Source organism: Chlamydotis macqueenii, chromosome 18, assembly GCF_036417535.1.
Source record: "Chlamydotis macqueenii isolate bChlMac1 chromosome 18, bChlMac1.mat, whole genome shotgun sequence".
NCBI classification, from domain to species: domain Eukaryota; kingdom Metazoa; phylum Chordata; class Aves; order Otidiformes; family Otididae; genus Chlamydotis; species Chlamydotis macqueenii.
In genome coordinates this window covers 12,301,372-12,324,347 of record NC_141573.1, presented here as the reverse complement: position 1 = coordinate 12,324,347, position 22,976 = coordinate 12,301,372, and the positions used below count along the sequence as shown (strand labels likewise).

At 58.8% G+C, this 22,976-nt stretch overlaps 1 protein-coding gene across 8 annotated transcripts in view; it reads left to right on the top strand.

Moving 5' to 3' along the window:
* Nucleotides 1-22,518, top strand: part of SEPTIN9 (septin 9) — a 137,498-nt gene extending 114,980 nt beyond the window's left edge. For all 8 annotated transcript variants that reach the window (XM_086762155.1, XM_086762157.1, XM_086762154.1 and 5 more), the window contains 9 exons: nucleotides 3,759-3,950; nucleotides 7,617-7,745; nucleotides 8,151-8,232; nucleotides 9,077-9,214; nucleotides 14,861-14,978; nucleotides 17,061-17,156; nucleotides 17,973-18,069; nucleotides 19,501-19,552; nucleotides 20,390-22,518. In XM_086762155.1, the coding sequence (XP_086618281.1) occupies nucleotides 3,759-3,950; nucleotides 7,617-7,745; nucleotides 8,151-8,232; nucleotides 9,077-9,214; nucleotides 14,861-14,978; nucleotides 17,061-17,156; nucleotides 17,973-18,069; nucleotides 19,501-19,552; nucleotides 20,390-20,525 (1,040 nt within the window). In that variant the 3' untranslated portion in view covers nucleotides 20,526-22,518. The remainder of the gene's footprint in view (nucleotides 1-3,758; nucleotides 3,951-7,616; nucleotides 7,746-8,150; nucleotides 8,233-9,076; nucleotides 9,215-14,860; nucleotides 14,979-17,060; nucleotides 17,157-17,972; nucleotides 18,070-19,500; nucleotides 19,553-20,389) is intronic.
* The last annotated feature ends 458 nt before the right edge of the window (nucleotides 22,519-22,976 follow it).

The following is a 22,976-nucleotide window of genomic DNA, read 5'->3' as shown; positions in this document are numbered from 1 at the left end:
CTTGCTCTTCGGTTCTAAAAACGTCTCTGTTACGCCCTACAGGCACGGGTTTGTAAGTCTGCTGTTCACAAAAGTTGAAAGGTTAGCTGGGCCGCACTGCTCCCTCGGAGACATCTGTGGATGCTCAGCTGCCTTGGACGCAGTTGTGTTTTCACACCTGACACGCCGCTGTTTGCTGCTGCGAGTCTTCTCTCCGTGTTCGCGTGAACCTGTCCAACAGATCTGGAAGCCCGCGGTGTTTCCAGCCTCTGCTGCGTGGAGGGAAGGGGAGTTATTCCCACCCGTCCTGGTCTTCTGCAGGGACCCCACCAGGGTTCAGGGTTTCGGGCGAGCCCGCGGCCTGCGTTTGCATCCCCAGCCTGCAGCCGAGCCGGGTTGTTGCAGCTGCGTGGCATCGCAGCATTTCGAAGCCACTGGCAGCTCCTCGCCAGCAGCGTTTGGCCAAGTGCAGCCCTCGGCCCCCGCGCAGGGCGTCCAGCTGGCTGGAGGAGCAGGGGGCTCCCGGGGGGCTCCCCGGGGCTCCCCTCCCCGCGGGGTGCCTTTCGTCTGCTGTTTCGCAGATGTTGGATTTGGCTCTCGTCTGACGCGCATCAATTAACAGCGCAACAGCCCGGAGTTTTTGGCAAAATCAACTTTGGAGCAGCTGTCGTGAGTCAGCCTGGCAGCCAGGCTGGAGCCGTGGGGCTGTTCCCGCTCGGCACAGTGCTGCCCTGATGGTCTCAACACCTCCCGTGCCCGCGTGGAGAGGGTTTCCCTGGCAGAGGGGGTGTAAATATGGCACAAGCACGTGTTTCCGCGTGCTTCGTGTTTATCCAGGAACACGCGAGCCGGAGGGAGCTGCAGGTGCCGGGCTCTCCGCCCCTGTCAGCAGCCCGCGCGTTCCCCAGCCGTGCTCCCCGGAGGAGGGACCAGCAGCCGCGTTACGGTGGCACTGGGGAAGCAATGGTGTGTGAGGTCTGATCCTGCTCTTGCCAGGGCCTCGGTGGCAGTCGGGAATTTCTGACAGTATTGGGTGTTTATTAATCCATCTCTCCCCTGGAAGGGTCGGCTCGGCGATGCCGGCACTGGGAGCGCCGCAGGTTTGGTGCCGTTCCCACACGGGGACGATGGGTCAAACAAGTCCAGGATCCGCCCGTGGCGCGTCCCAGGCAGCTACCGCTTCTGCTCCAGGTTTTTTCTAGGATCTTTCTATTTTAGACAAGCGAGTGCTGGGAGTGCTCCCTGCCACCTGGCCCAGCATCCCCGTGTGCCTGTGCTCCTGCGGCTCGGCTGCATCCTGCCTCTGCTGGCACAAACCCCCTGGAGCCAAGCGGGGTGCTGGAGTCCTTGCTAGGAAAAGACCAGTTCAGTGCTGGGATGCTAGAAAGAAAAGTGAAGGTCTGGGTTGCAGCATTTCTCTTGGGAGTCTGCTGGTGCCACTGGGACAGTTGTGTCTCTGCGTCCCTGCTGTCCTGCAGACGCTCCTAGGTGTAATCTATTCATTTTTATTTTATTTTTCCCCAAACAGGAGCCAGGTGCTAGAAGAAAATGTCCTTTGAATCACTTTTTCCCTGCGGGTGAACCGAAGCGGCTGTGCTGCCAGGTGGCACCCTGGGTGGCAGCGTGTCTGCGTGCTCCGGTGACAAACCGCTGCCTGCCGTGGCTCCGTGCTTCCTGTGGCTTTTGTCGTGCTGGGGGCTGGGGAGCCCGAGCCCTCCTCCTCGCGCTGAAGGCAACGTGGTGAGGCAGCACGTAGCATCTGCTCCCTGTGCTGGGGACAGGTTTGCCTGCACGTCCCCCTGCCCGTGCCTGCACGTGCTGCTGGCCGCTCGAGATGCTCCTGGCCTTTATCACAAGGGGAAGGTGGCTTTCTGCTCCATTTCCCCGGACACATCCAAGGCCAGGTTGGCCGGGGCTCTGAGCAACCTGATCTGGTTGGAGATGTCCCTGCTCCTGGCAGGGGGGTTGGACTGGGTGGGCTTTAACGGTCCCTTCCCACCCAAACCCTTCCGTGACTCTATAATTTGTTTAATTTCTTAACAAAGAAATTAACTTTGGGTTCTCTCCCGCACGTGCAAGCGGTGCCTGCAGGAGTCAAACCCATTGCATAACCCAGCGCTGCTGCCAGTGGCAGCACATTTTCCGTGTCATTTAGTATTATTATTTTTTTTTTTTTCTAGTGGTATGTAGAGATTTTTTTTTCCACTTTTGGCCCTGCCGTTTTGGAACGGGGCTAGTTTGGGATCTGCGGCGAGGCCTTGGGCACGCCGGGCCGGTCGGCGTTGCGAGGCCAGCGTGGCAGCGCGGTGCCGGCTGTGCAGCAGCCTGGATCCCTGCGTGTCCCGGGAGCAGCGTGTGTGCCGGCGACGACGCGTTTGCTCTCTGTGAGTAATGCTGGTCCGCACAGCCCGGGATTGAGGGCTGGAAAAAAGTGCTCAAAGTGACCCAACAGTCTTTGGGATCAGTTCTGAGTTTGCTTTTTATATTTTTATAAGTTTTTTCTGCTCGGCCTGTATTTGAGCATGTGGAAGCGCACTGCTCTCGCAGGAAGTGAGCGCTTCCGCCTTGCAGACCGCGGCAGGCTCCGGTCTGACGCTGCTGCTGCCGCTGCTGCAGGATGATGGGCTGGTGTTTGGAGGAGCCCCTTTGGACCAGCCATGTTCCTGCAGCCAAAACCTGCCGCTCCGTGCCTGTGCCAGAGGAGCTGATACCTCCGGGAGCTCGCCAGGACCAGGCTGCCCTTGTGGATATTTGCCGCATCTGCTGCGGACAATGTGGAGCAGCTGGGGCGGGGTGGGAGCAGACTGCGTCGCCTGGTAGCGTGTCGGGGGCAGTTTGTCCTTCCTGGCAGCCGATGCTCCTGCCTGGCATCTGGAGGAGTGGATGGTTCCCCAATTTTTGTGACGAAGGTGTTAAACAGGGCAGTAGGGGTACGTTTGCTTCTCCTGAAGGGCTTTGCTGACCTGGAGCCGTCTTGCAGGAGAGAGGAGCGTGCTGTCTCTGGGAAGTCAGAGGGTTTGGGTTCGTGGGGCGGATGTCGGCAGAATCGGAGCAGCACCATGAGAGCTCTGTGGGCGCGTGGGTGTTGTCTGGCGCGACCCGTTTTGATGCAGACGTGTTGGTTTTGGTTTTTCGGTGAGAAGCGAGCTGGGGCCAGCAGCCTCTGCGCCGCGTCAGCTGGAGCTCAAGGAGGGCACGTGTCAGCAGACACTGAGGACTTTTCTGTGTCTGCGGAGCCATCCAGTTCCCCGAAACGTGGCCGCGAGGCGTTCCCACCAGCAATCTGCATAGCGCTGTAATTACAGCGGTACGGAGCGGGCAGGCTGCGTGGGTCTGTGAGCCTTTAACGGCAGCGCCTGGGCGCAGGGCCGTGTTGCTAAAAGCCTTCGTCACTCGCTAAATAAACTCCTGGACTTGTGCCGAGGACTTTCTCAGCGCTGGGTCCCGCTCCGCGGTGGCAGATGGGCTGCTCCTGGGACCTGGCGTGCCTGCTTCCCCCATAGCAGCATCCCTGTGCTGTGGCAGGCTTGGTGATGTGGGCAGGGATCAGGGTGAATCCAGTAAGTCAAAAAGGGGATTCTCAAATTTAAAGTAATTACAAGTGAAGGAAGATCCTGCGTGCTTCCTTCCTCTTAGCCTCCCGGTGCCCTGAGTGCCCACGTGTGCTTTATGCCAGCTTGGGTGCGACGGGCAGCTCCTTTCATTCTGTGCCCGGATCGGCATCCCGGCGTGCTCGGCACTGCCTGCCACCCGTGACCGCCCTCTCCTTGCCTCTGCAGGTCCAGAAGCAGTTCCCAGCCACGCACCCGGCATGACGGACGCTCCGCGGGATGCTGCCTCCAAGCAGGCCATGCCAACGCGGCCGGAGAAACCGGCTGCAGACTTCGGCTACGTGGGGATAGACGCCATCCTGGAACAGATGAGACGGAAAGCCATGAAGCAGGGGTTCGAGTTCAACATCATGGTTGTGGGTGAGTTCTCCTGCCGCGCCAGCTGCCCGCAGCGTGTTCGGCGAGTTGGTTTCCTTCTTCTGGGGATGCTGCTTGTCCTCTCAGGAGTCTCCTCAGGGGCAGCAGCTCGGACTCAGCACTGGGGCGCTTGCCTCAGGCATCAGCAAACCCCTCTTCCAGGGAGCTGGCTTGCCCTCAGCTGTGGTTAAAGCTGGCGGTGCGACGTGGCCCGTGGTTCCACGCACCTCCCTGCGCCTCGGGGCGCGTTGCCATAGGCATGTCCTGGAGGGGAACGTCCTGAGGGGTGTCGGGACTCCCCGAAGCCTTGCAGAGAGCTCCCTTACCCCCTCTCCTGAGAGCCCTGTGCTGTCTGAGCAGGGCTCAGGGGTTTGCACCGCTGCTGGTATAGCAGAGCCCCGGTCTCTGCTAGCATTTCCAGCAATTGGGGTAAAATTCCTGCCTGTGAGTTTTCTTCTGTTGAAGAGATTGTGCTGAGCAGCTCAGACAGCAGACGCCACCCAGTACCAGGGAAGAAACGCCGTGTGTGATTTACTGGTGGGAATAAAGACCAGCAAGAGGGGTTTGCGTAGCTGGGTCATTGGGCTTGAGTGGCTTCTGCTACTGGTGGCTTCTTTGGGGACGTGCAGTGTGGCACAGGGGGAATGAGAGCATCCCAGAGCGTGTCTGCCTGCAGGGAGGAAAGGCTGGAAGGCTGTGCGTCTACATCCCGCTGCCTGCAAGCTTCTGCTTGTTATCTTTCCGAGGCTGCAGGGTGGATGGGATGAAGGAGCTCTATTTCAGCTCGAGGCCACTGGCTGCATCGCCACTGCTCCGGCTGCAGCCTCTGCCGTGGGGGTCCGCGCGCCCAGTGCGAGGGATGGCACCAGCTGCTCGCCAGCAAGATGTTGCGTATACTGGAAAGCTGGGCGAGCACCGTGGGAGGCCATGAGAGTGGGGAAAAGGGAAAATAAATTAGCCTTTTCTGCATTTTTCTAGCTATCAGTGTCTGGCCTGGCCCTGTGGAGCCCCTTGCATGAACTGGGCTGTGCTGCCTGGGGCTGGGCTGTGCAGGCAGCAGCTCTCCCTGCCCAGATCTCCCAGGGGAGGTGCAGGGGGGTGAGCAGAGTAAAGGCCAGGCCACCGCTGTGGTGTGTGGTGGGGGGTCTTGCCATCCTGCTCCCTCCTGCGAGGAGCTGTGGAGGGCTGCAGGTTTGTGCGGGGATGCCCATGGGGCAGGAGCCCCCACAGCCCTGGGGGGCTTCCTGGGGCTATGGGGGGGCCTGATCCTGAGTTTGCTAATTCTGTAAAAGAGCTTAATGTGCTGTAACTTCCCAGTGAGATCTGCTGATGCTCTGCCTTGCCCATTTTCATACACACACTGATCTCCGCAGCAGCACCTCGGCTCTCTGCTCTGCAGATGTGGAGGGATGTGCAGGAGAGGGCCCAGCTCTGCCTTGGCACGCTGTGTGTGGTATGAAAGCCTGCGCTGCAGCGCGGCTGGAAAACATTGTTTTTCCCTTGGCAGGCTCTGGGCTGACTGTTTACAGGCTGGGGAATTCGTGGCAGCATAAACAAGTCGGGCTCTGGCCCTCCCAGCAGATGCAGGGAGGGATGCGGGAGGGTGCCCGCAGGGAGGGGATGCTCCGCCGAGGCTGGAAGGTGGCAGCCAGCCCTCGTCCTGCTGCCTTTCTCCAGGGAATGGGCAGGCTTCTGGGGAGTAATTTGGCTCCTTTATTCCCATCCAGTCTAAGCCACACGTCCTTGCATTGGAATTGTTGCAATCCGTGTTTTACCGGTGGGGAATGCAGGGAGGGAGGTGGCTTCTGCACGGGAGCTGGGAACTGGCACCACTGCCGGTGTGTGCCCGCGCCGTGTCCTTGCCGTGGGGCTTTTTGAAAATCCTCTGCGCTGGGGATCAGGGTCCCCAGTTCAGAAGGGTTATGCCAGCCTAACCGGAGCTCTGAGACGAGGCTGCAGGCTGAGCTCAGCTTAGCCCCATGCTGTCTAAGGCTGTGGAGATGGGAAAGCACATCTGTGTTCGGTGTTTGGTGCAGAACAGAAGGAGAGCAGAGCTGGCTGGGCACGGCAGGGCTCAGCTGCTCTTTCCCTGCCTGATTTCAGCCCAGGGAAACGTGCTGGGCTGCAAACCAGGGCGGGTGGGAGCGGGTCTGCCCTGCGTTTGGCCGTCGGGTCGCATCCGTCGCTGGGCAAGGTGAGCCTGCGGCCGCGGTTCAGAGCCACGCTGCATCCCTGGCTGCCAGCGGCTCTCACCTCTGCTCCCTTTCCAGACAGCCCAACTCCAGCGGCCTGGCCAGGCACGGGCGCAGAGACCGGCTGCCAGGATCTCTAGCAGCGTGTCGCCTCGCTTTCCCCCTCTCCCCGCATGCTGCATTTCACGATGAGCGGTGCAACGAGAGCTTCGCTTCGGCTCCCTGCGCTTGCAGCTCCAGACCCGTTTGTGCTTGGCCCCATGTGTTTTCAGGCAGCAGAGGACCGGGAGCGCCAGACCCCACCCTAATCCATGTGTTTCTTCTGCAGCCCAGCCGTGACAGTGGCTGGTGAACGGGGTTTTCCTTTCCTGGACTGCAGCGTGCTGTCAGTGGTGTTGCAAGCTCAGCTCCAAAATGCTGTTTGAGCGGGGAGCGGGCTGGCCGGGAGGTGATGCGCAGGTGCCTTTGGCAGCCTGGACGGGTCAGGGCCCTGGACAACGTAGGTGAAATCCTTGCTGACTTCATGTTTCAAGATGCTCCCTGTTGCCAGGGGTGTGCTGGCGGCAGCGCCGCGATAGCTGGCTGCCACGTGACTCTGCAGAGCGGAGCCAAAGAGGCCCCCGCGGTGCGTGCAGGAGCTCCGCAGGGATTGCGGGAGGCGTGAGCCATCTGCTCTGCAAGTGTCTGCTCCCTGGGTTTTGAGGACTTTCTCTGTTTTCTTTGCTCTGGAAAAATGATTCTTCAAGCTTGTGGGACACCTGCTCTGGAGCGTCAAGAGATGCTGGTGTCCTGTCTGCGTGGATTAACCTTGGATCTGGGATATAAAGCACAAAAACGCTTCTCTGTAAAAGCTTTTTTTTTCCTGAAGTTATGGAATCTGATGTGCTTCCTGGGATGTTTGTGGGACTCGGATGAGCTCCTGGCCTGAACCTGCCTAAAAGGGTCCTTGCAGCCAACTGCTCCGATTGCAAAAGCCGGTCCGGCCGGGAAGCGGCAGAGGATGCTCCAGGGCTGAGGTCTGGGAGGCAGGGCTGCTGTTCATCCTGTCTGGCTCGGGGCTTGCCAAGACTCCTAAGTCTTCCCTGTGGAGCTGGAGAGGGGAGGCTGCAGGAGGGCAAAGGCACAGATGTGTCAGGATGCTCCTTCCTGGGGTTCCCTGGTCCCCGCGCCCTTCTTCAGGGCTGCTGAGCGTCACTGCAGCCCTTAAAACGTCTCCGACAGTGTCTGCCTGGCTGTGGGGGTGCTGGGATTTCGGCTGGATCCCGCTCCCAGCTGCCCACAGCATCCTCCTGCCTGGGATGGACCCGAGCTCCTTGAGCTGGGGAGGCTGCAGGGGAGCAGCTGCATCTCCTCCCTCCCTCCCTCCCTCCCACAGATCCGGTGCCGGCCGAGTCCGCCAGCATCCCCATCCTCTGGCCCCTGAAAAAACAGCCCGGAAAGGAGGGAGTGCTGACTGGTTTATCCTGCTCTTTTCCAGGTCAGAGTGGCTTGGGGAAATCCACGTTAATCAACACCCTCTTCAAATCCAAAATCAGCCGGAAATCTGTACAGCCGACTTCTGAAGAGCGGATCCCCAAGACCATTGAAATCAAATCCATCACTCACGGTGAGGCTCTGCAGATCCCACCTGGTGCTTTGGCTTTTGGTCCTGCTCTGCTGTTTGTCTCCAGGGGCTCGCAGGGGTTATGGACCTCCACTAAATCTCCACTCTCGTCTCTCTGAAGGGGCTTTTACCATCCAGAGATGCTTGCAGGGCTGAGAAAACAGCTATTTTTTCTTTATTCACCAGCACTGACTTAATTATGAGGGAAGGGGACAAGTGGGGTGGCATTTCGGGGCAGATGTGGTGCTGCATCTCTTCGGAGGGCCCACGTGTGCCTGTTAGATGCTGTGAAGGTGCATTTCTTTTCTGGGAGCAAGCTCCAGTCCTCCAGCAGATTTTGGGAGGGTGGGCTTGGCCAGAGTGCCCATCAACGCTTGCCTTATGCACGGGCTTTCCTCTTTGTTTCAGAGATTGAAGAGAAGGGGGTTCGCATGAAGCTGACGGTCATCGACACCCCGGGCTTTGGAGACCACATCAACAACGAGAACTGGTGAGCGGGACGCGCTGCCGCAGGGACCGGTGCAGACGGAAGGCGGCCAAGCCCTGGGGCACCGTGACCCAGAGCTGGTGCCAAGGGCCGTAGCCTGGTCCTGTGCCACCCATGCTCCGTGGGGAGCAGGGGACAGGGTTGTTGTGGGTGACAGCGCGGTGCCATCCTCCCCGGGGCTGCTCCTGGACCTTGTGAGAGCCCACAAACATCCTGCTGTTCCGGTCATGAGACAACCTTTGTTTGCGGCCGGGAGCAGCTGTGTGCCGGCGTGGCCGGTCCCTGGGCCTCGCTCATGCGGCTCTGGAGGCTGAGCTCTGCCAGGCGTCCCGGGACGGTGGCTGGCGGTGTGGGATGGTCCCTGGGCCGGGGCAGGGCTGGCTTATGGCAGGAGCCTTCTCATCACGAGCTGGGCTGGGCTCGCGGGGTTTGGTGCCGCTCGTTCCTGTGCCGTGACATCGTGCGAGGAGCCAGGGGATGCTCCCGGCCCTGCCCTACTCAGCAGCCAGGTCCAGGAGGAGAGAGGAGAGGATTTTCAGGCACTTGCTTGTCTAAACCGGCCAGTAAATCCCTCCTGCTGCGGTGCGTGCAGTTCCCAAGCGGTGAGCATGTGAGGCTTGTGATTTCCCTGCTGCCTGCAGGTGCTGTCTGAATGGGAGCTGACAGGAACTAAAACGTTCCCCGTGTGAGTGTGTTTTGGTTGGTTTGTTTGTTTTATGGGATTCTGTAAGATGCTGAGCATCCCTGGCTCAGCCAGCTCTGCTTCACAGAGTCAGGCCAGGTGGGAGGTTCAGGGTGGCCCAGATCCCTCATACAAACGCACTGTCCTGTGTTCCTCTCTCTATAGCTGGCAGCCCATCATGAAGTTCATCAACGACCAGTACGAGAAGTACCTGCAGGAGGAAATCAACATTAACCGGAAGAAGCGGATCCCTGACACGCGGGTGCACTGCTGTATATACTTCATCCCAGCCACGGGCCACTCGTACGTACCTTGCCGTCCTCACGCAGACCCTCGAGGCCTCTCTCTCCTGCCTTCGGTGGTGGGCAGCTCTGCCATCAGGGTTCTCCTTGGGATCCCTGTGTGTTTCCCGGGGACCTGAGGAGCCCGAGGAGAGCATGAAGCTGTCCTCCTAGGGCTGTAGCGCCTGGAGCCCTCACGGTAACGCAGCAGAGGTGCTGTGCCCCAGAGAAACGTGACGTTTCCTCTTCTGCGGGGCCGTCACAGCCCGCCTGGCTCTGGTTAGCTGCCTGCTTTGCTTTGGTCACCTTGGGTGCTCAACCCAGGATGGATGCTAGTTGCTGAGCTCTCAAATTGCACAGAAAGGCTGCCTTTGCAAACAGAATATGAATTTTTTTTTACTGTGCCTCTGCCGTTGTTAGGGGAGAAGCTGGTTTTCCTCATGCTACCAAGGGAGCAAGCGCCCTCGCCCTTTCAGGGTATTTTGCAGGTTGTTTGACTGGTCTGCAAGTGGGATTCAGTTTATTCAGCGCAGAGCACTTCTGGCTCTGGCACTTCTCAAGTGTCAGCATCAAAGGCCCAGATCTTGCTCTATTTTTTTCCCTTTTTTTTTTTTTCCCCCTAGTCCTGTAGCCCGCAGTGAATATCTGGGGCGCTTAAAGTGTCTGAAAAATGTGACTTAAAGTATCACAGCATAAAATGAGACCTCAGTTTCCTTTTTACTCGTGTCAGTTCCTTCTCCTTCTGGCTGTCTGCAGAGGGATTTTTTTGGGTCAGTTTTCAAAAGTAAACCTAAGCCGCCAGCACTGTATTAATGTCAGCCTTTTCCTCTTCCCCATGTGGAGATTCATTCCAATAGAAAAGACTTTGTTTTGCTTCTGTCAGTGGGTAGACCAAAAATGCATCCTTCACTGGAATAAAATGACTGCATGGGCCAGTTATGCTTTTCTTGTGTAACCGGCTGTCAGCTGGGAGCAGAGGGGCCGACGAAACGTTTGTGGTTTAATGTGATAAAGCAGAGAACATTTTGAAGGGAGATGACATTTTTGGGTGAGTCTAGCGTGTTGGTCCCGCTTATCTCAGCCGTGATCTGCCTCACAGTTCCCAGTGTTGCAGCATTAGCTACTCTCCAGCTTTTTCTCATTGCTTTCGCTGTTTAACTCTCAAAAGCACCTCTGATGCTTAAACCCTGACCTGCACAGAGGGTGTAGGTTTTGGGTGGCAGCAGCCGCCCTTCCTGGGTGGCGGTGGTGCGGAGCCCCATCCCCGTGTCCCCCTCCGGAGCCTCTCCTGCCGCGCGCTCTGGTTTCTCTCACCCGCTGGCTAACAGCAATTCTGTGGAAGTTCAGCTGCTTTTTTTCTTTCTCTCCAACCAACATGTGTTTCCAATATCCAGGCGAGGCCATTGTTGCTGAGCCCCGTGCTGATCCTTCCCCGTAGCCTGATAGCCCGGCTGGGGCCGGCGCTCGCTCCTCGGCTGTGGCTCGGGGGGCTGCGCTTTCCTGCCCCGGTGTCAGAGTCGGCCTCTGGCTCGCACATCCCCTCCCGCCGCGGGATGGAGATAAGCCGAGGAGTGAGTGAGAGGGGACAAACCCCACTGGGGAGAGAGAAGTTGGTGGGAAGTTTTGCTTCTCCAAGAGCTCGAGCAGGCTTTGGGTTTCCTTTCTGCTCCCTCGTGAAGCCCAAGTTATGTTTCTCATCGTCGTGGCTGGGCTTTCCCCAGTGCTGCCCGTGGTTGTGAAGACGAATGGATGGCGCGGCCACCTCTCCTGCGGGGTGGAGCTGCTGTGGCGGCACTGGTAGCAGGGGTTTGTGCTCATTTTGGAGGACAAGGGTTTGGGAGGCCATGCCATGGGGCTGTCACACAGTGCTGGTGGCAGGTTTGTGCCTCCAGCGAGGCAGGTGGTCCGTGGTCCCACCAGGTCCCTTCCCTGGTGCGTGGCCGCTGCAGGCAGCCGTGGCGCAGCCGCACAGGTCACTGGGTGAGAGCTTGCTTTTTCTTCAGCAAAAAAGGGAAGGAGAGGAGATAAAAAGCAAAGTTAACCAAGTGCAGTGGGAGTGGAGCTTTGCATAGCTCTGTTTTAGTCTGGCCCTCCCGGCCAGGCAGCTCAAGGGTTAATAAGCGAAGTTTCTGCTGCGGCCTCCCTTTGTGGGGAGCTGGGGCAGGCTTTGCAGGCATCTCCTTCGCACACACCCTGTCCTTCTTGTAACACTCCTGTAAAACCCTGTTTGCGTAGGCTAAGTAACGTGCTGGCCCGGGCTCCTGGCTGCAGCTGTGCAGGCCCGGCTCTTTGCCACCCAATAAATATCTCAGCTCTGAGCCCTGTGAAGCACCGCTCGCCTCTGAAAGGGGACCCTCAAACGCCGCCCTGGCCTCCGCAGCCCCTTTTCGGCCGGTACCAGAGCTGCTGGCTGAGGGACTGCGCCCAGCGCCGCCGTCTCCGCGAGCCGTCCCTCGCGCAGGCCGGCGGGTCCTGGTGATGGGGTTGGGTTGCTGCTGGGCACTCGCTGCCCTTTGCTTAACGCACTGCTCAAGTTCTCGCTGCTGGTTTGATCTGGGACACGACCAAAAGGAAATAACCACAGCTCGCCGTGCATTTTGATTCCTGTAACAGCATTTCCAGGGAACCTGCAGGAATAATCCTCTGTTTAGATCCTGTCCGTGCGTGGGGGCTGCAGGCGATGCAGAGGTAACACGTGCCCAGCCGTGATAACCTGTGCCCCGCCACTCTGCTCTTGGTTGAACACCCAAACTGGTCCCCGCAGGTACGAGCAGCAATCCCTGCTGTCCTGGGCTGTGCATCGCAGCTGGAGTTTAAGAGGAGTTAGGTCTGGGCCTGCCCTGTGGTGACCTTGGCCGTGTCTGGCTGGGCCTGCGCAGGGCCGTTATGACGCCCTTTGCGCTCGTGAGTGCCTTAAGCCGTTTATTCTCCTTTGATGTCTTCTCATGAACGTGACGTCTAGCGACAGGTCTTGTTATTAGTGAGAAGAATCACTTTCTTTTAACTACTTCAGGTTTTTGGGGGACTAACCAGCAGGAATTGGTAGAATATCTAGAAACTTGCACAATGCCCTACAAACATACAGTTTGCTCTTCTGGGCAGTCCCTTGGTTCGCTTCCTTTCTTCAGGATGGTGCTGAGAAGTGCCCAGGGGAGGTGACCACCATAGAGGAGGTGATTGCAAAGCTCACGGGGGCAGAAAGTTGTGTGGAAGGTGCCTTGGGCTCTCCTGGCCCATCTACGCCTGCGTGGGTGCTGGTGGACGCGGGCAGGCGTGCGGGCTGGCTCTGGTGCTGCCTCCTGCTCCCAGGTACCCTCCCAGTATCGGTGAGGGCTCGGGGACGGGGCTCCTGCGGGTCAGTCGAGCTGGAACTCAAACGTCTGGCTGAGTGGGAATTCATCTGCGTTAGCTGCATCTGCGTCCTGGTCTTCGCTCTGAAGGAAAAGCTGATGAGAGAGGCAGGAACACGGTCTCAGTAGGGAAGAGGCTTTTAAAGGGGAAAAATTGTTTGAAAAATAGCAAAGAGAGAGGAGGGGGAAGAAGTCTGCTGGGAAAGGAGCATAGCTGCATGACTTCCTTGGAGGTCTGGGAAATACATTATGCAGAGCTCCAAACAATGTTTGCCAGCAGCGAGTCTGCTTAGATGTGTCCATGGGGGTTTCCTGGTGGTTTTTTTTTTTTTCTTTTCTTTTCTGGTGTTTTTTTTTCTTAATAGCCAAACTTTTTTTTTTTCCTGCAGCCCATGGTGATCTGTGAGTCCTGAGTTTCTGTTAGGAACTCATTTGTCTGCGTGCTAATGATGTGCTCTGAGCTGTGTGTGCCGTTAGCGTGTGAGGAGAAGGTCCATCTGGCATGCTCCAGCCCGATCTCTGGGAGAGCAGTGGGTTTGACCAGGGAAGGGCTCAGCTGGGCCACTACCGCTGGCTGCGCCGGAGCAACCTCGGGCTGCCGATGTCGGATCAGCCAGAGCTGAGTGGGGGTCTCAAGGCTGGACTTCCCTCCCTTGGCGCTGGGGCTGGGCGGAGGTGGCCTCGTGGGATGGCGACGCTGCCTGGTGACTGCCGAGGAGCAGGGTCAGCCCCTTCCCCGTGGCACTCGTGTCACTCTTGCTGGGTTGGCAGGAGCCATGCTGGCTCTGCGCTGTTCTCTGGGCCCTTCGTAGTGCTGGAGAAGACCATGGTGGTGTTCGGCTTGAGTGTGTTGGCAGTAGGTGCTCTCTTGGCCATGTTCTCCCCAAGCGCTCTGCTCCGAGTTCTCCCACGCAGGGCTGCTGCTGGGTGCCTACTTGCCCCTGGGCATTTTAAGTCACCATCCCGTTTAGTTTGGTTTCTTCCCTGTTGCCATGGGCCTCTGGTTTGTGGCGCAGGGCTGGTCTGCCCTTGGGGAAGTCTTGTTCTTGGCCCCAGCTCTGCTGCTGAAGCCTACAGCTTCTCCAAAAGGTGACGTCACCTCTCTCTGCCCCCGTTTCACCAAAGGTGAGTTGGGTTGTGTTCTGCTGGCACGTGCCACCACTGGTCGTGAGGATGTATGAACGCCAGACGTGTCCCTTTGCTTCTGAGGCTCTGCTGTTGACCTTCCTGCCCCATCCCTGTGTCTTCACGGAGGGAAGGGCTCCTTACTGCATGAGCGCCCTGAAGCCATTCCTGTACCCAGGCCTCCCCTGGGACCCCCAGCGTTCCCTTTTCAGGGCAACATTTGCTCGCTGTCCTGCACGGGTGCGTGTCCCCGTCGCCTCCAGAGCCACCGAGGGGGCCCTGCAGCAAGCGGAGGTGTCCCCAGGAGGGTTTTCTCCAGCTGGCTTTGGACCCCCCAGCGGTACAAACACCTTTGGAGAGGACAGAGGAGCGAGGGGGGGTCACGGCTGGGCGCCCTCATCGCTGTCTGCCGCTGGACCGCAGCCCTCGGACGCACAGCAGCGTGGCACCGGAGGTCACAGCCGTGCTGTCAGCGGGAGCGTTTGGCAGGGAGGGATTTCCCAGAGGGCTGATCATTGGGGTTATGCAATCTCGGCGGCTTTCCTCTGCCAAGACTTTTGTCGTAGAGATTTTCTGACATTTTTGCCCTCTGGAACCAGCAGCATCTCCTCTGTGCTGTGCGAGCCCCTGCAGAATTAGCAGACCCTTGTTTAACCCCAACCGGTGGATGCAAGCTGCAGTGCTGCCTTGCGCTGGGGCTCCGCACGGGAGGGTCGTGCTGTCCCGGGACAACGGGTGACAGCTGGGGTGGGGCTGGAGGAGATTGCACACCCTGGCCTCTCCCCGGCTGGATTTGTACATCGCGGGCAGGCTGGCCCCGCAGCCGGCATCGTCCCTGCTCTCATCCCGGCTTCGCCAAGGACGCGTGTAGCTTCGGGCGGGTTCCCACAGTCCTCTGTGGCCCAGCATCCCTGCAGAGCTAAAAGCCTTCTCCCGCTTCACGGGCGTTGCGAGGGTTCGCATGTGACAGCGGGGTGCTCTGAAAGGGGAATGTTTAAGAGTTTGTCTGCAAACTGCCTCCGAGACGGCGCGTGCTGTTGTGCTTTTGAGAAAATGTCTTTAATTGTAGTATCTGAAAGGAGGCGATTTCCCCTCGGTGTCTGGTCCCCGAATGCCCCCTCTCTGCCGGGAATGCAGCAGCCCCCACCTCGCCAGCGGTGCACGAGTCCCCTTTTTTCTGCTGTATTTTTCAGGCTCCGACCGCTGGACATCGAGTTCATGAAACGCCTGAGCAAAGTGGTCAACATCGTCCCCGTGATCGCAAAAGCTGACACGTTAACGCTGGAGGAGAGGGACTACTTCAAGCAAAGGGTAAGGGGCCGGCGGCTCTTCTCCGGGCTCCCGTCTCTCGTCCCCGCTCCCCTCCTGCCCCGTTCCCCCTCCCCAGCTCCCCTGCCTTCCCCTGGCAGGGCCGGGACGGCGAGCGCCTGGCCGGGAGCCCAGCACATTCCTCCGGCTGCAGCTCGGAGCGATCCCACGTGGCCGGAGGAAAGGCCTGCGCTCCAAGCAGTTCCTTCTGTTTCTCTTGGATCTTTGTCAGTGCAGGATAAGTTTCGAGTTCTGAGTCTTGGGGCCTGTTTCTCCTGCCTCCTTTGTTGTTGTTGTTGTTGTTGTTGTTATTTTCAGGCTGTTATTTTGGGAGGTGGATGGTGCTGGGACACCCATCCTGTGCAGCATCATGCGCTGATGCAGGCAGCAGGGAGAAAAATGTGTGGGCAAGATTTATGGGGGAAGCAAGGCACGAAATTCCCGTGGTGGGGAGCAGAGGAGGGGCTGTCTGGATCCACAGCGAGCCGTGGGCTTTCCTCCGCGCGCGTATGGCTGGTGCTGCTGAGAGGTGGAGATGCCCTGCTTGGGGGGTCGGTGAGGGGCTATAAATCTGTGAGGAGGATCTGACACTGAAATACCAGTCGGGTTTGGGGGGCTGAATCTGAAGTCTGCAAGCAATTCCCTTTGCAGCGAGTGAGAGGATGGCTGGAAATGGAGCCGAGAGGTCACCCAGCCTGGGCTGATCCTTGCGTCGGCCTGCTTGCACGGAGATCTGTGAGGAGCCGGTGCGGGAGGCTGGGGGTGTGAGTCCGTGGTACCGCATCTGCGCTCTGCAGTGGCTTTTGCAGGCTGCTGGCTCCGTTCAGAGGTTACAGGTGCATGTGTCCAGGTGGCTGCGGGGGGCTGGCTGGCTCTGTGACTGCCACGTCAGTCTGGGACCTAAAATGTCACCTGGGCACTCAGCCGCTGATCCCATCCTTGCGTGATGAAAGACCACAGGGAGACAGCCTGGCTCGCCGGCTCTGCACCGGCTCGGCGCGGGACGAGCTCGCCCCAGCTCTGATTACGTTCCTGATTGTAACCAGAGCCCCAGATCCTTCCGGACGGAGGGAGAACGCGTAGCCACGTGGCGTTTGCTGTGCCCCTTCTGCAGGAGGCTCACCCTCCTTACGCTCACGGCTCCGGATCCGCTGGTGCAAATGGGAAACCTGCCTGCGTGCTGCCAAAAAGCAGAGCCCTGTCTGCGTCGGCGGGTGTAGCTGGTTCAGAGAGGGGATAGGTTTTGGGGTTTGGATCGGGGTGGGCAGGTGATGGTGAAGCACCAGGCCGGCTGCAGGCTGCCGAGGTCGACACCAGCACTGTGCTGTTGGTGGAACGGGCTCCGGTGCCCTGCGGAGGTCGGCTGTGGTGGGTTGTTCCCCTAAAAACGGTGTGCAAGTTTGGCTGGGGGAGCGGGAGGCTGGCTGGGGGGTTCTCTGGGCTGGATCCGCTTCCTTGGCCAGCCTGCAACGTAGGGCTGACGTGGGGGAGTTTATGGCCGTGGGAAGCGATGGGAGCGGGCGCGCAGGCTGGGTTTGGGTCTGCAGCTTTCTTGGAGGAGGCTGACCCTCCCCATGAGCTGAGCCTCCACCCAGCAATCAGATTTCAGCATCTCTTCCCCTTGCACAGAGGCAACATCCTTAGAGGCCGCTCTTCCGAGCTGTCTGTGTCCCTGTCTCCTCGGACCAGGGACTCCTTTTCCAAGGAGCTTAAGCAGACACCAGAAAGCAGCTTCTTAACTTTGGGTTACGTGCCTGGCAGCTGCTTGGTGCAGCTTCTGTTTCTTAGTGTCTTTTTCAATCCCAAAGCAACGCCCAGCTCAGGTAACTCCATCTCACCCTCAGCCTGAGCCGTGTCTTGGCACCAGGTTCTTGCAGAGACTCCAGAGCAAGCGCTCGGTAGTGTGCAGCAGGTAAAGATGGATCTCTCCCCAGGATGGGCAGTGTTCAGGATGGAGAGGGAAGATGTTGCTGCTGGGCATTGCTCACAAGAGCCTCTTGGGTTCTCTGGGAGCTGCTGCCATGGTGGGAGTGCAGCTCCTCTGCCCGTGTCTCCTTGACGTGTTCCTGTGCTCTTCTCTCCTAGATAATGGCCGATCTTCTTGCCAATGGGATCGACGTGTATCCTCAGAAGGAGTTTGATGAAGACTCTGAAGATCGGCTAGTGAATGAGAAATTCAGGGTTAGTGCACGGGCTTGCGGGTCGGGTGGGCTTGGGTGGGTGCTGCAGCTCTGGGTGCTGGTGGTGTCCTGGAGGGGATCTCTTGCACAATGCCTCCATTTTTGGAGCTCGGAACAGGGACAGGAGGGTGAGGAAAGTACCTGGGGAAGGTGTTCTCTCCCATCCATGTCGCTGCTCCTTCCCCCAGCTCCGTTCCTCAAAGGTGCCCTCAGCAACCAGCAGACAGGGAGCTCCTGTGCTCCCCTGCCCTTCCCCAGGGCAGGGAGTGCCGGTGCCTGCCCATCCCTGGCTGGGGCAGCCCCCCTCCCGGCACTGGAGGGAACTTGCCTGTAGGCTGCTCTGCTTTCCTGGCTGTCAATTCCTTGCTAACAGTTTTTTGGCTCAGAAGAGTGGATTGGACAAATTCAAGGAAGAAAAATGTCTTTTAGGGACTCCTAAGTACAGGACACCACCTTGGGTCAGGACATGACTGAGCCACAGGTTGCTAGGTGCTGGGGGTGATTCCCAGAGAAGCACCATGATAGCTGTGCCCTGGCTGCGTGCTGGTGCCTGCCAACAAGGTGCTGGGCCAGACTGGTTTTGGGCTGGTTTTAGAGTGGTTTTGAACTGGGCACGTGTGTGAGAGATGCTGCTGCCCCGGTCCTGGGTAGCCTGCAGTCCTTGGCAGGCAGTGGTGCTCAGGAACATCAGGGACACACCAGCTCATCCCATGAAACTCTCCTGAAAACAGCTTGACGGGGGACTTTGCTGGCCAGCTTGCTTTCCTGACTGGTTTTTAGGAGGAAAACGTAATCATTTTTTTCCCTCTTTCCTCAGGAAATGATCCCGTTTGCAGTGGTGGGCAGTGACCAGGAGTACCAGGTTAATGGGAGAAGAATCCTTGGAAGGAAGACCAAGTGGGGCACCATTGAAGGTACCTTGTCCCTGTTTCCCTGCCTCTTGAGCCCGTTTCCCTGCCCTGGCAGAAGGTGGTGGGGTCCAAAACCAGCAGCAGATGTTGAGGTGGATGTAGTGCTTCCCTGCCCCTCCAAAGAAAATCCCTTCCCTGGTGTCTGGGGACTGGAAACACCTTGACTGATGCTCCTGCGCTGAGTTCCTGGGCCTCTGTGCACCTTGGGGGGGGCTGCTGAGTGCCAGTGGGGACACCTTGGGGTCTCTTGTGGCCTGGCTTCTGCTGTTGCACAGTTCAGTGCCTGATGGCTGGGTCTGAGGGCACACGAGTGTGGTGCTGACACCTCTGTGTCTCGAGCCCAGATTAGAGCCTTTCCCCTGGCATCTGTAGGTCTCTGCACCCTGCCCCATGCGTTTGGCTGGTGCCCTTGTGGGACCTCTTCCTTCTTCCATCTTCAGCCCATCGGCATCTTCCTTTTTTATCCCCCATTTTAACTCCTGGTTTAAAGGTTAGATGAAGGCTCCAGGCTCCAGTGCATGTACACATTTCCCTGGCCCTGACAGCCAGGTCTCCAGTGCCACCCCTCTTGTCTTCTTCCCCTTCATTTCATAGGTTTCTCTTGTTTACAAATCTTTTTAATAAGAAAACAGTGTTGAGGGATGGCCTAACGAAGATGCCAGGAACATGGTTGCATTTTAAAGCTCTGCTGCCCTCTTGTGCTCTCTCCTTGGGAACACTGCGTTCAATGGGCTTCATTAAACCGCGCACCTTCTGGTGTGCCATCTGCTGTCAGCTTGGGGGCCCGGGACCCAGATACGGCCTGGCTGGGTGGGGAAAACAACCACAAAGTGAGTTGGTCCTCTAAAGACAAACGCCTGGTAAACTGCGAGCTGTCAGACTAATTGTGGTGGAGCAGCACCCCTTGGTGTTTCCCTCCTGCCTGCTCCAAGCCCTGCTAAGCCACAGTAGCCGTTGTCAGCAAGAGCTCGTGGCGTTCGGCGGCACCGGCAGCCCGGGCAGCAGTCACCGACGTGCCTGGGGTGTCGCAGGATGCTTGCGGCGAAGCTACAGTTGAAATACTTCTGTGGAGCCATGCCCGGCGCTCGCTGCAGAGCTCACCCCGTCCCTTTCCCTGCACCGTCTGGGGCCCCCTTAAGTCTGCGTTGGTCCAAAGAGGGGGTCACGGTGGGAGATGCTGCTGGGAGCTCCCTTGTTCGGTTGGAGATGGTGGGAAGCGACTGGGAATGCTGAGCTGGGGCAGGTACCTGGGGGAATCACCAGCCTCACAGCAGCAAAGAGGACTCTTGCGTCCTGCACGCTGTAGCCCCAGGGAGTGGGTCCCCCTCTCAGCCCTCAGTGGGCCAGCGAAGCCCCCAGGTCCCTCCGTACCCTGCGCGGTCGCCATGCCCACACCGTGGGTGCACGCTGATGGTTTCTCTCTCTTCCTGCCAGTGGAGAACACGACACACTGTGAGTTTGCCTACCTGCGGGACCTCCTCATCAGGTGGGTGGGGCTGTGCCATCGCCCTCTTGGCTTTGGGCACCAGGTGGCACCCAGAGAACCGGCAGAGCCCTGCCTTCTTGAAGCCACTTCGCTCTGCTCCTCCGTCCCTCCCTCCATCCCCTCCTTCAGCACTGCAGCCCCGCTGCGAGGAGCGGCCCCACTCAGGACGTGGCTTCAGGGGGCTTTTATGAGCTGCGGTGCTGGGTGAAGAGAGGAGAGGAGCTGCGGACGGGTCAGGATTGCTGGCAGCTTGCAATGTGGCACCCGCTCGCCTGCGAGTCGCTGGGAGGCCTCCTGGCATCAGTGATCCCTCCGCAGCCCCGGGTCCTACCCCCAGTCTGACGACATCGCCCTCCTGCATCCCAGGATCGTGCTGTGGGGGGTCTGAGTGGTCACCGTCCCTCTTCAAAGAGGTGTCCCTGCCACAGGGGGACGGGGGGCTGAGCCCCCTTGGCTTGCTGGGGGGGGGGGGACGTTGGGCTCTTCCTAAATTTGGCTGTAAGATAAACTGCACATGCGAGCTGCTCCGGGCAGAGCTGTGTGGGGCTGCAAAACCTGCTCCCAGGGGTTTGCGGGACGAGTGGGTGTTACGAGACTCCCGCGTACCCAGGCAGAGGCTGTTGGTACCAGCGAAGGCTTCTGCTCCTGGCTGCCCGTAACTGCCTTTGCTTCCCTCCCGTCCCCCAAAGATCTCGTTAACCAGTTAAAGCAGGAGGCGGAATGTGGGCTGGGGGGGTGTTTGAAGGCAGAGGTTGGGGGGTGCAAGGGTTGGAGTGGCGGAGGCTGGGCTGGCTGATGCGCGGCGAGGTGCGATCGCCCCCTCTCCCTTTCCCACAGGACGCACATGCAGAACATAAAGGATATTACCAGCAACATCCACTTCGAGGCCTACAGGGTCAAGAGGCTGAACGAGGGCCAGAGCTCGCTCTCCAATGGCGTGGCCGACAAAGAGCTGGTGGCTAACGAAATGTAACCGTCTCGCTCCGTAGCCAGGACCTTGCTCGCTCACGCTCGCTCTTTCTCCCCTCTCCCCCCTCTATTTTTATATAAATCCCCTGCCACTGTCCCTCTTCCCACCCCCAGCCCCCTGCCAATGTTAACTGACCAAATAACCAGACGCCGTCTCTGTCGTGCGCAGCGGGGCGACCGCTCATCCTCTCCGCTCTGTGGCACGGGTTTTCTCCTCAGCCCCCGCTCCAGCCTCCCCGGGCTGGGGTCCATCCCCACGCAGAGCTCGGGGGAGCTGATCCGCGGGCTGGCGGGGTCGGGGTGCCCTCGGGAGCCCCACCTGCCCCGCTGTGCAGGGGCTCTTCTCCGTCCGTTGAAGGCAAGGGTTCCTCGGGTGAACGTAGCCTTTGGAAGCGAGGTACGGGTGGTGTGAAGAGAGCAAGACGGCGCCATCCTTGTCTCCTGCTGCCTCCTCCGAGCCCGCTGCAGCCCTCCGGGGCCCGCCAGCCCCCAACCCAACCCCTCTACCCTGCCTGTGTGCAAGAAACTGGGAGTGTTTAGGTGTCACCTCTCCTGTCACCGAGCCCCAGCCAGGCAGAGCCGCCTGCTTTGGGAGAAGTGCCTTTTCAGACTGACCCTGCCATGGGCGGGGGCTGGCCTTGGTTGTCTTTGCAGCCCGCAAAAGGTCTGCAGTGCTTTGTGGAGACTCCTTTTCCCTCTCACTTGCACCGCAGATGTGGCGGCTGTCCTGGGAACGCGTGTGTATTTATTTCTCACTCAGTGCGGTGGGGTTTTTCTGCTGGAGGCTCAGAGTGGGTTTGTCTGGAGGGGGCTGAGAGCGGAACCTCTGCAGAGCGGTGGCGGGAGGCGGCAGGTTGTCCCGTCTGACCCTTGTGAAGATCAGGCTGTTCCCTCCGTCAGAGGAGGCTGTTGGGTATTTTTATTTTATTTTTTTTTTAAATTTTATTTTTGGATCCCCTGTGACACGTGTGTACGTAGCACACTCCTGTTCTGCTGTCCCTGCGCGGCCCGAGCCCTGCCGCCGTGGGGAGGCTGGGGCGGCGCTGGCAGGTGCTGCGCCCACGGTCCCCCCGCTCCGCCCCTGCTCCTTCGGCTCTGCCGCGATCCATCTCCCGTTTCCGTGAGTCTCCAGTAAAAAAAAAAAAGATCCTGCAAGGGTGTCGGTGGTTAAATAACACCTGGGTGGTCCTGGAGCAGATCTCTGCAGTCCGGCCGCCCACCCCGGCCCCGCTTGCCTTTCCCTGCCCGCTCCGTCAGTCTCCGTATCCTCTCCAAGGGATAAAACTTTCTGCAAATCGCCCTTTTTTGGAGGGGGACGTGCTCAGATGGCGGCGTGTCCCATCCCCGGGCGCTGGAAGGCCTCAGCAGAGCCCACCCCATGGGGTCCACAGGCCAGAGCCGCCTTCAGCACGGGGAAGGCGGAGGTTGGGATCATGGTGAGGATGCCCGGATGGCGTTGCTCAGCAGAGGCTTTGCGGGGGCTCCCCACTTGGGTCCCCCCCGCCCCAGCAGCCGTGGGGGTGCATCGCCGGGAGACTGCTCTGCCCCCACACTCGTGTTCCCCCCTGCAGCAGCACGCCGGAGCTGCTGGGGAAGAACAGCTATTTACTTGCCGACTTGCTATATTTTAGCAAAAACAAAGCCCAAAAAAGTGTATTCACTGAAAAAAATATATATTGCAAGTGTTCAAAAAGAGACTAGGAAAGGGAGGAAAATCTCCTGTGCGAGGCACTTCTGCAAATGTCATCTTAAACTTTTTTTTTTTTCCTCTAGTCGGTATCTCGAGCTGGGCCAAGCAAGACACACCGCTTTCTCCTTTGTAACCTGAGTATTTTTTTTGAAGAAAAAAAAATAATACAATAAAAAAACCTTCATCCAGATCTATTAAAACGGCCTTTGGGGGGTTATAAGCATTACGGCAAATTTAGTCCATTTTTGTATAAATAATAGTGTTTAATATGTATTTCCCAAAATAAATGTTTCGAATGCAAATCGAAGGAGACTGCTTTGGAAATGTCTGTTCCCTGCCGCGGCACGGCCGCTGCTGCACGGATCTCGTCGGGATGAGGGGAGCGTCCAGCTCCAGAGCTGCTCTGCGCTGCCGCTTTGGGGCGGAGGTTTGGTTTACTCCCGTCTCCCTCAACTCCTCCTGCCTCGGGTGTCTGCCCCAGGCACTGCGGTGCTGGAGCTGCTGGTGCTGAGCGCCTGGGGCCGGGCCAGCACGGCCCCTGTCCTTGCGAATCCCCCGGGAATCAGGCGGGTCCCCTCCCTCTGCTTTCATGGTGAAGCCGTTTCCCCTGCAGTTGCTGGTGGTTTTGGTTGCGCCCAGTTTGAGGTGGGTTGCGCCCAGTTCGAGGACAGGCACCAGTTTGCCTTTCACATGAGTGTGGCTTTGGCTTCGCAGGCCGATGGTCATCAAAACCCTTCGTGCCCGCGCCCTGGGGATGCCCTGGGG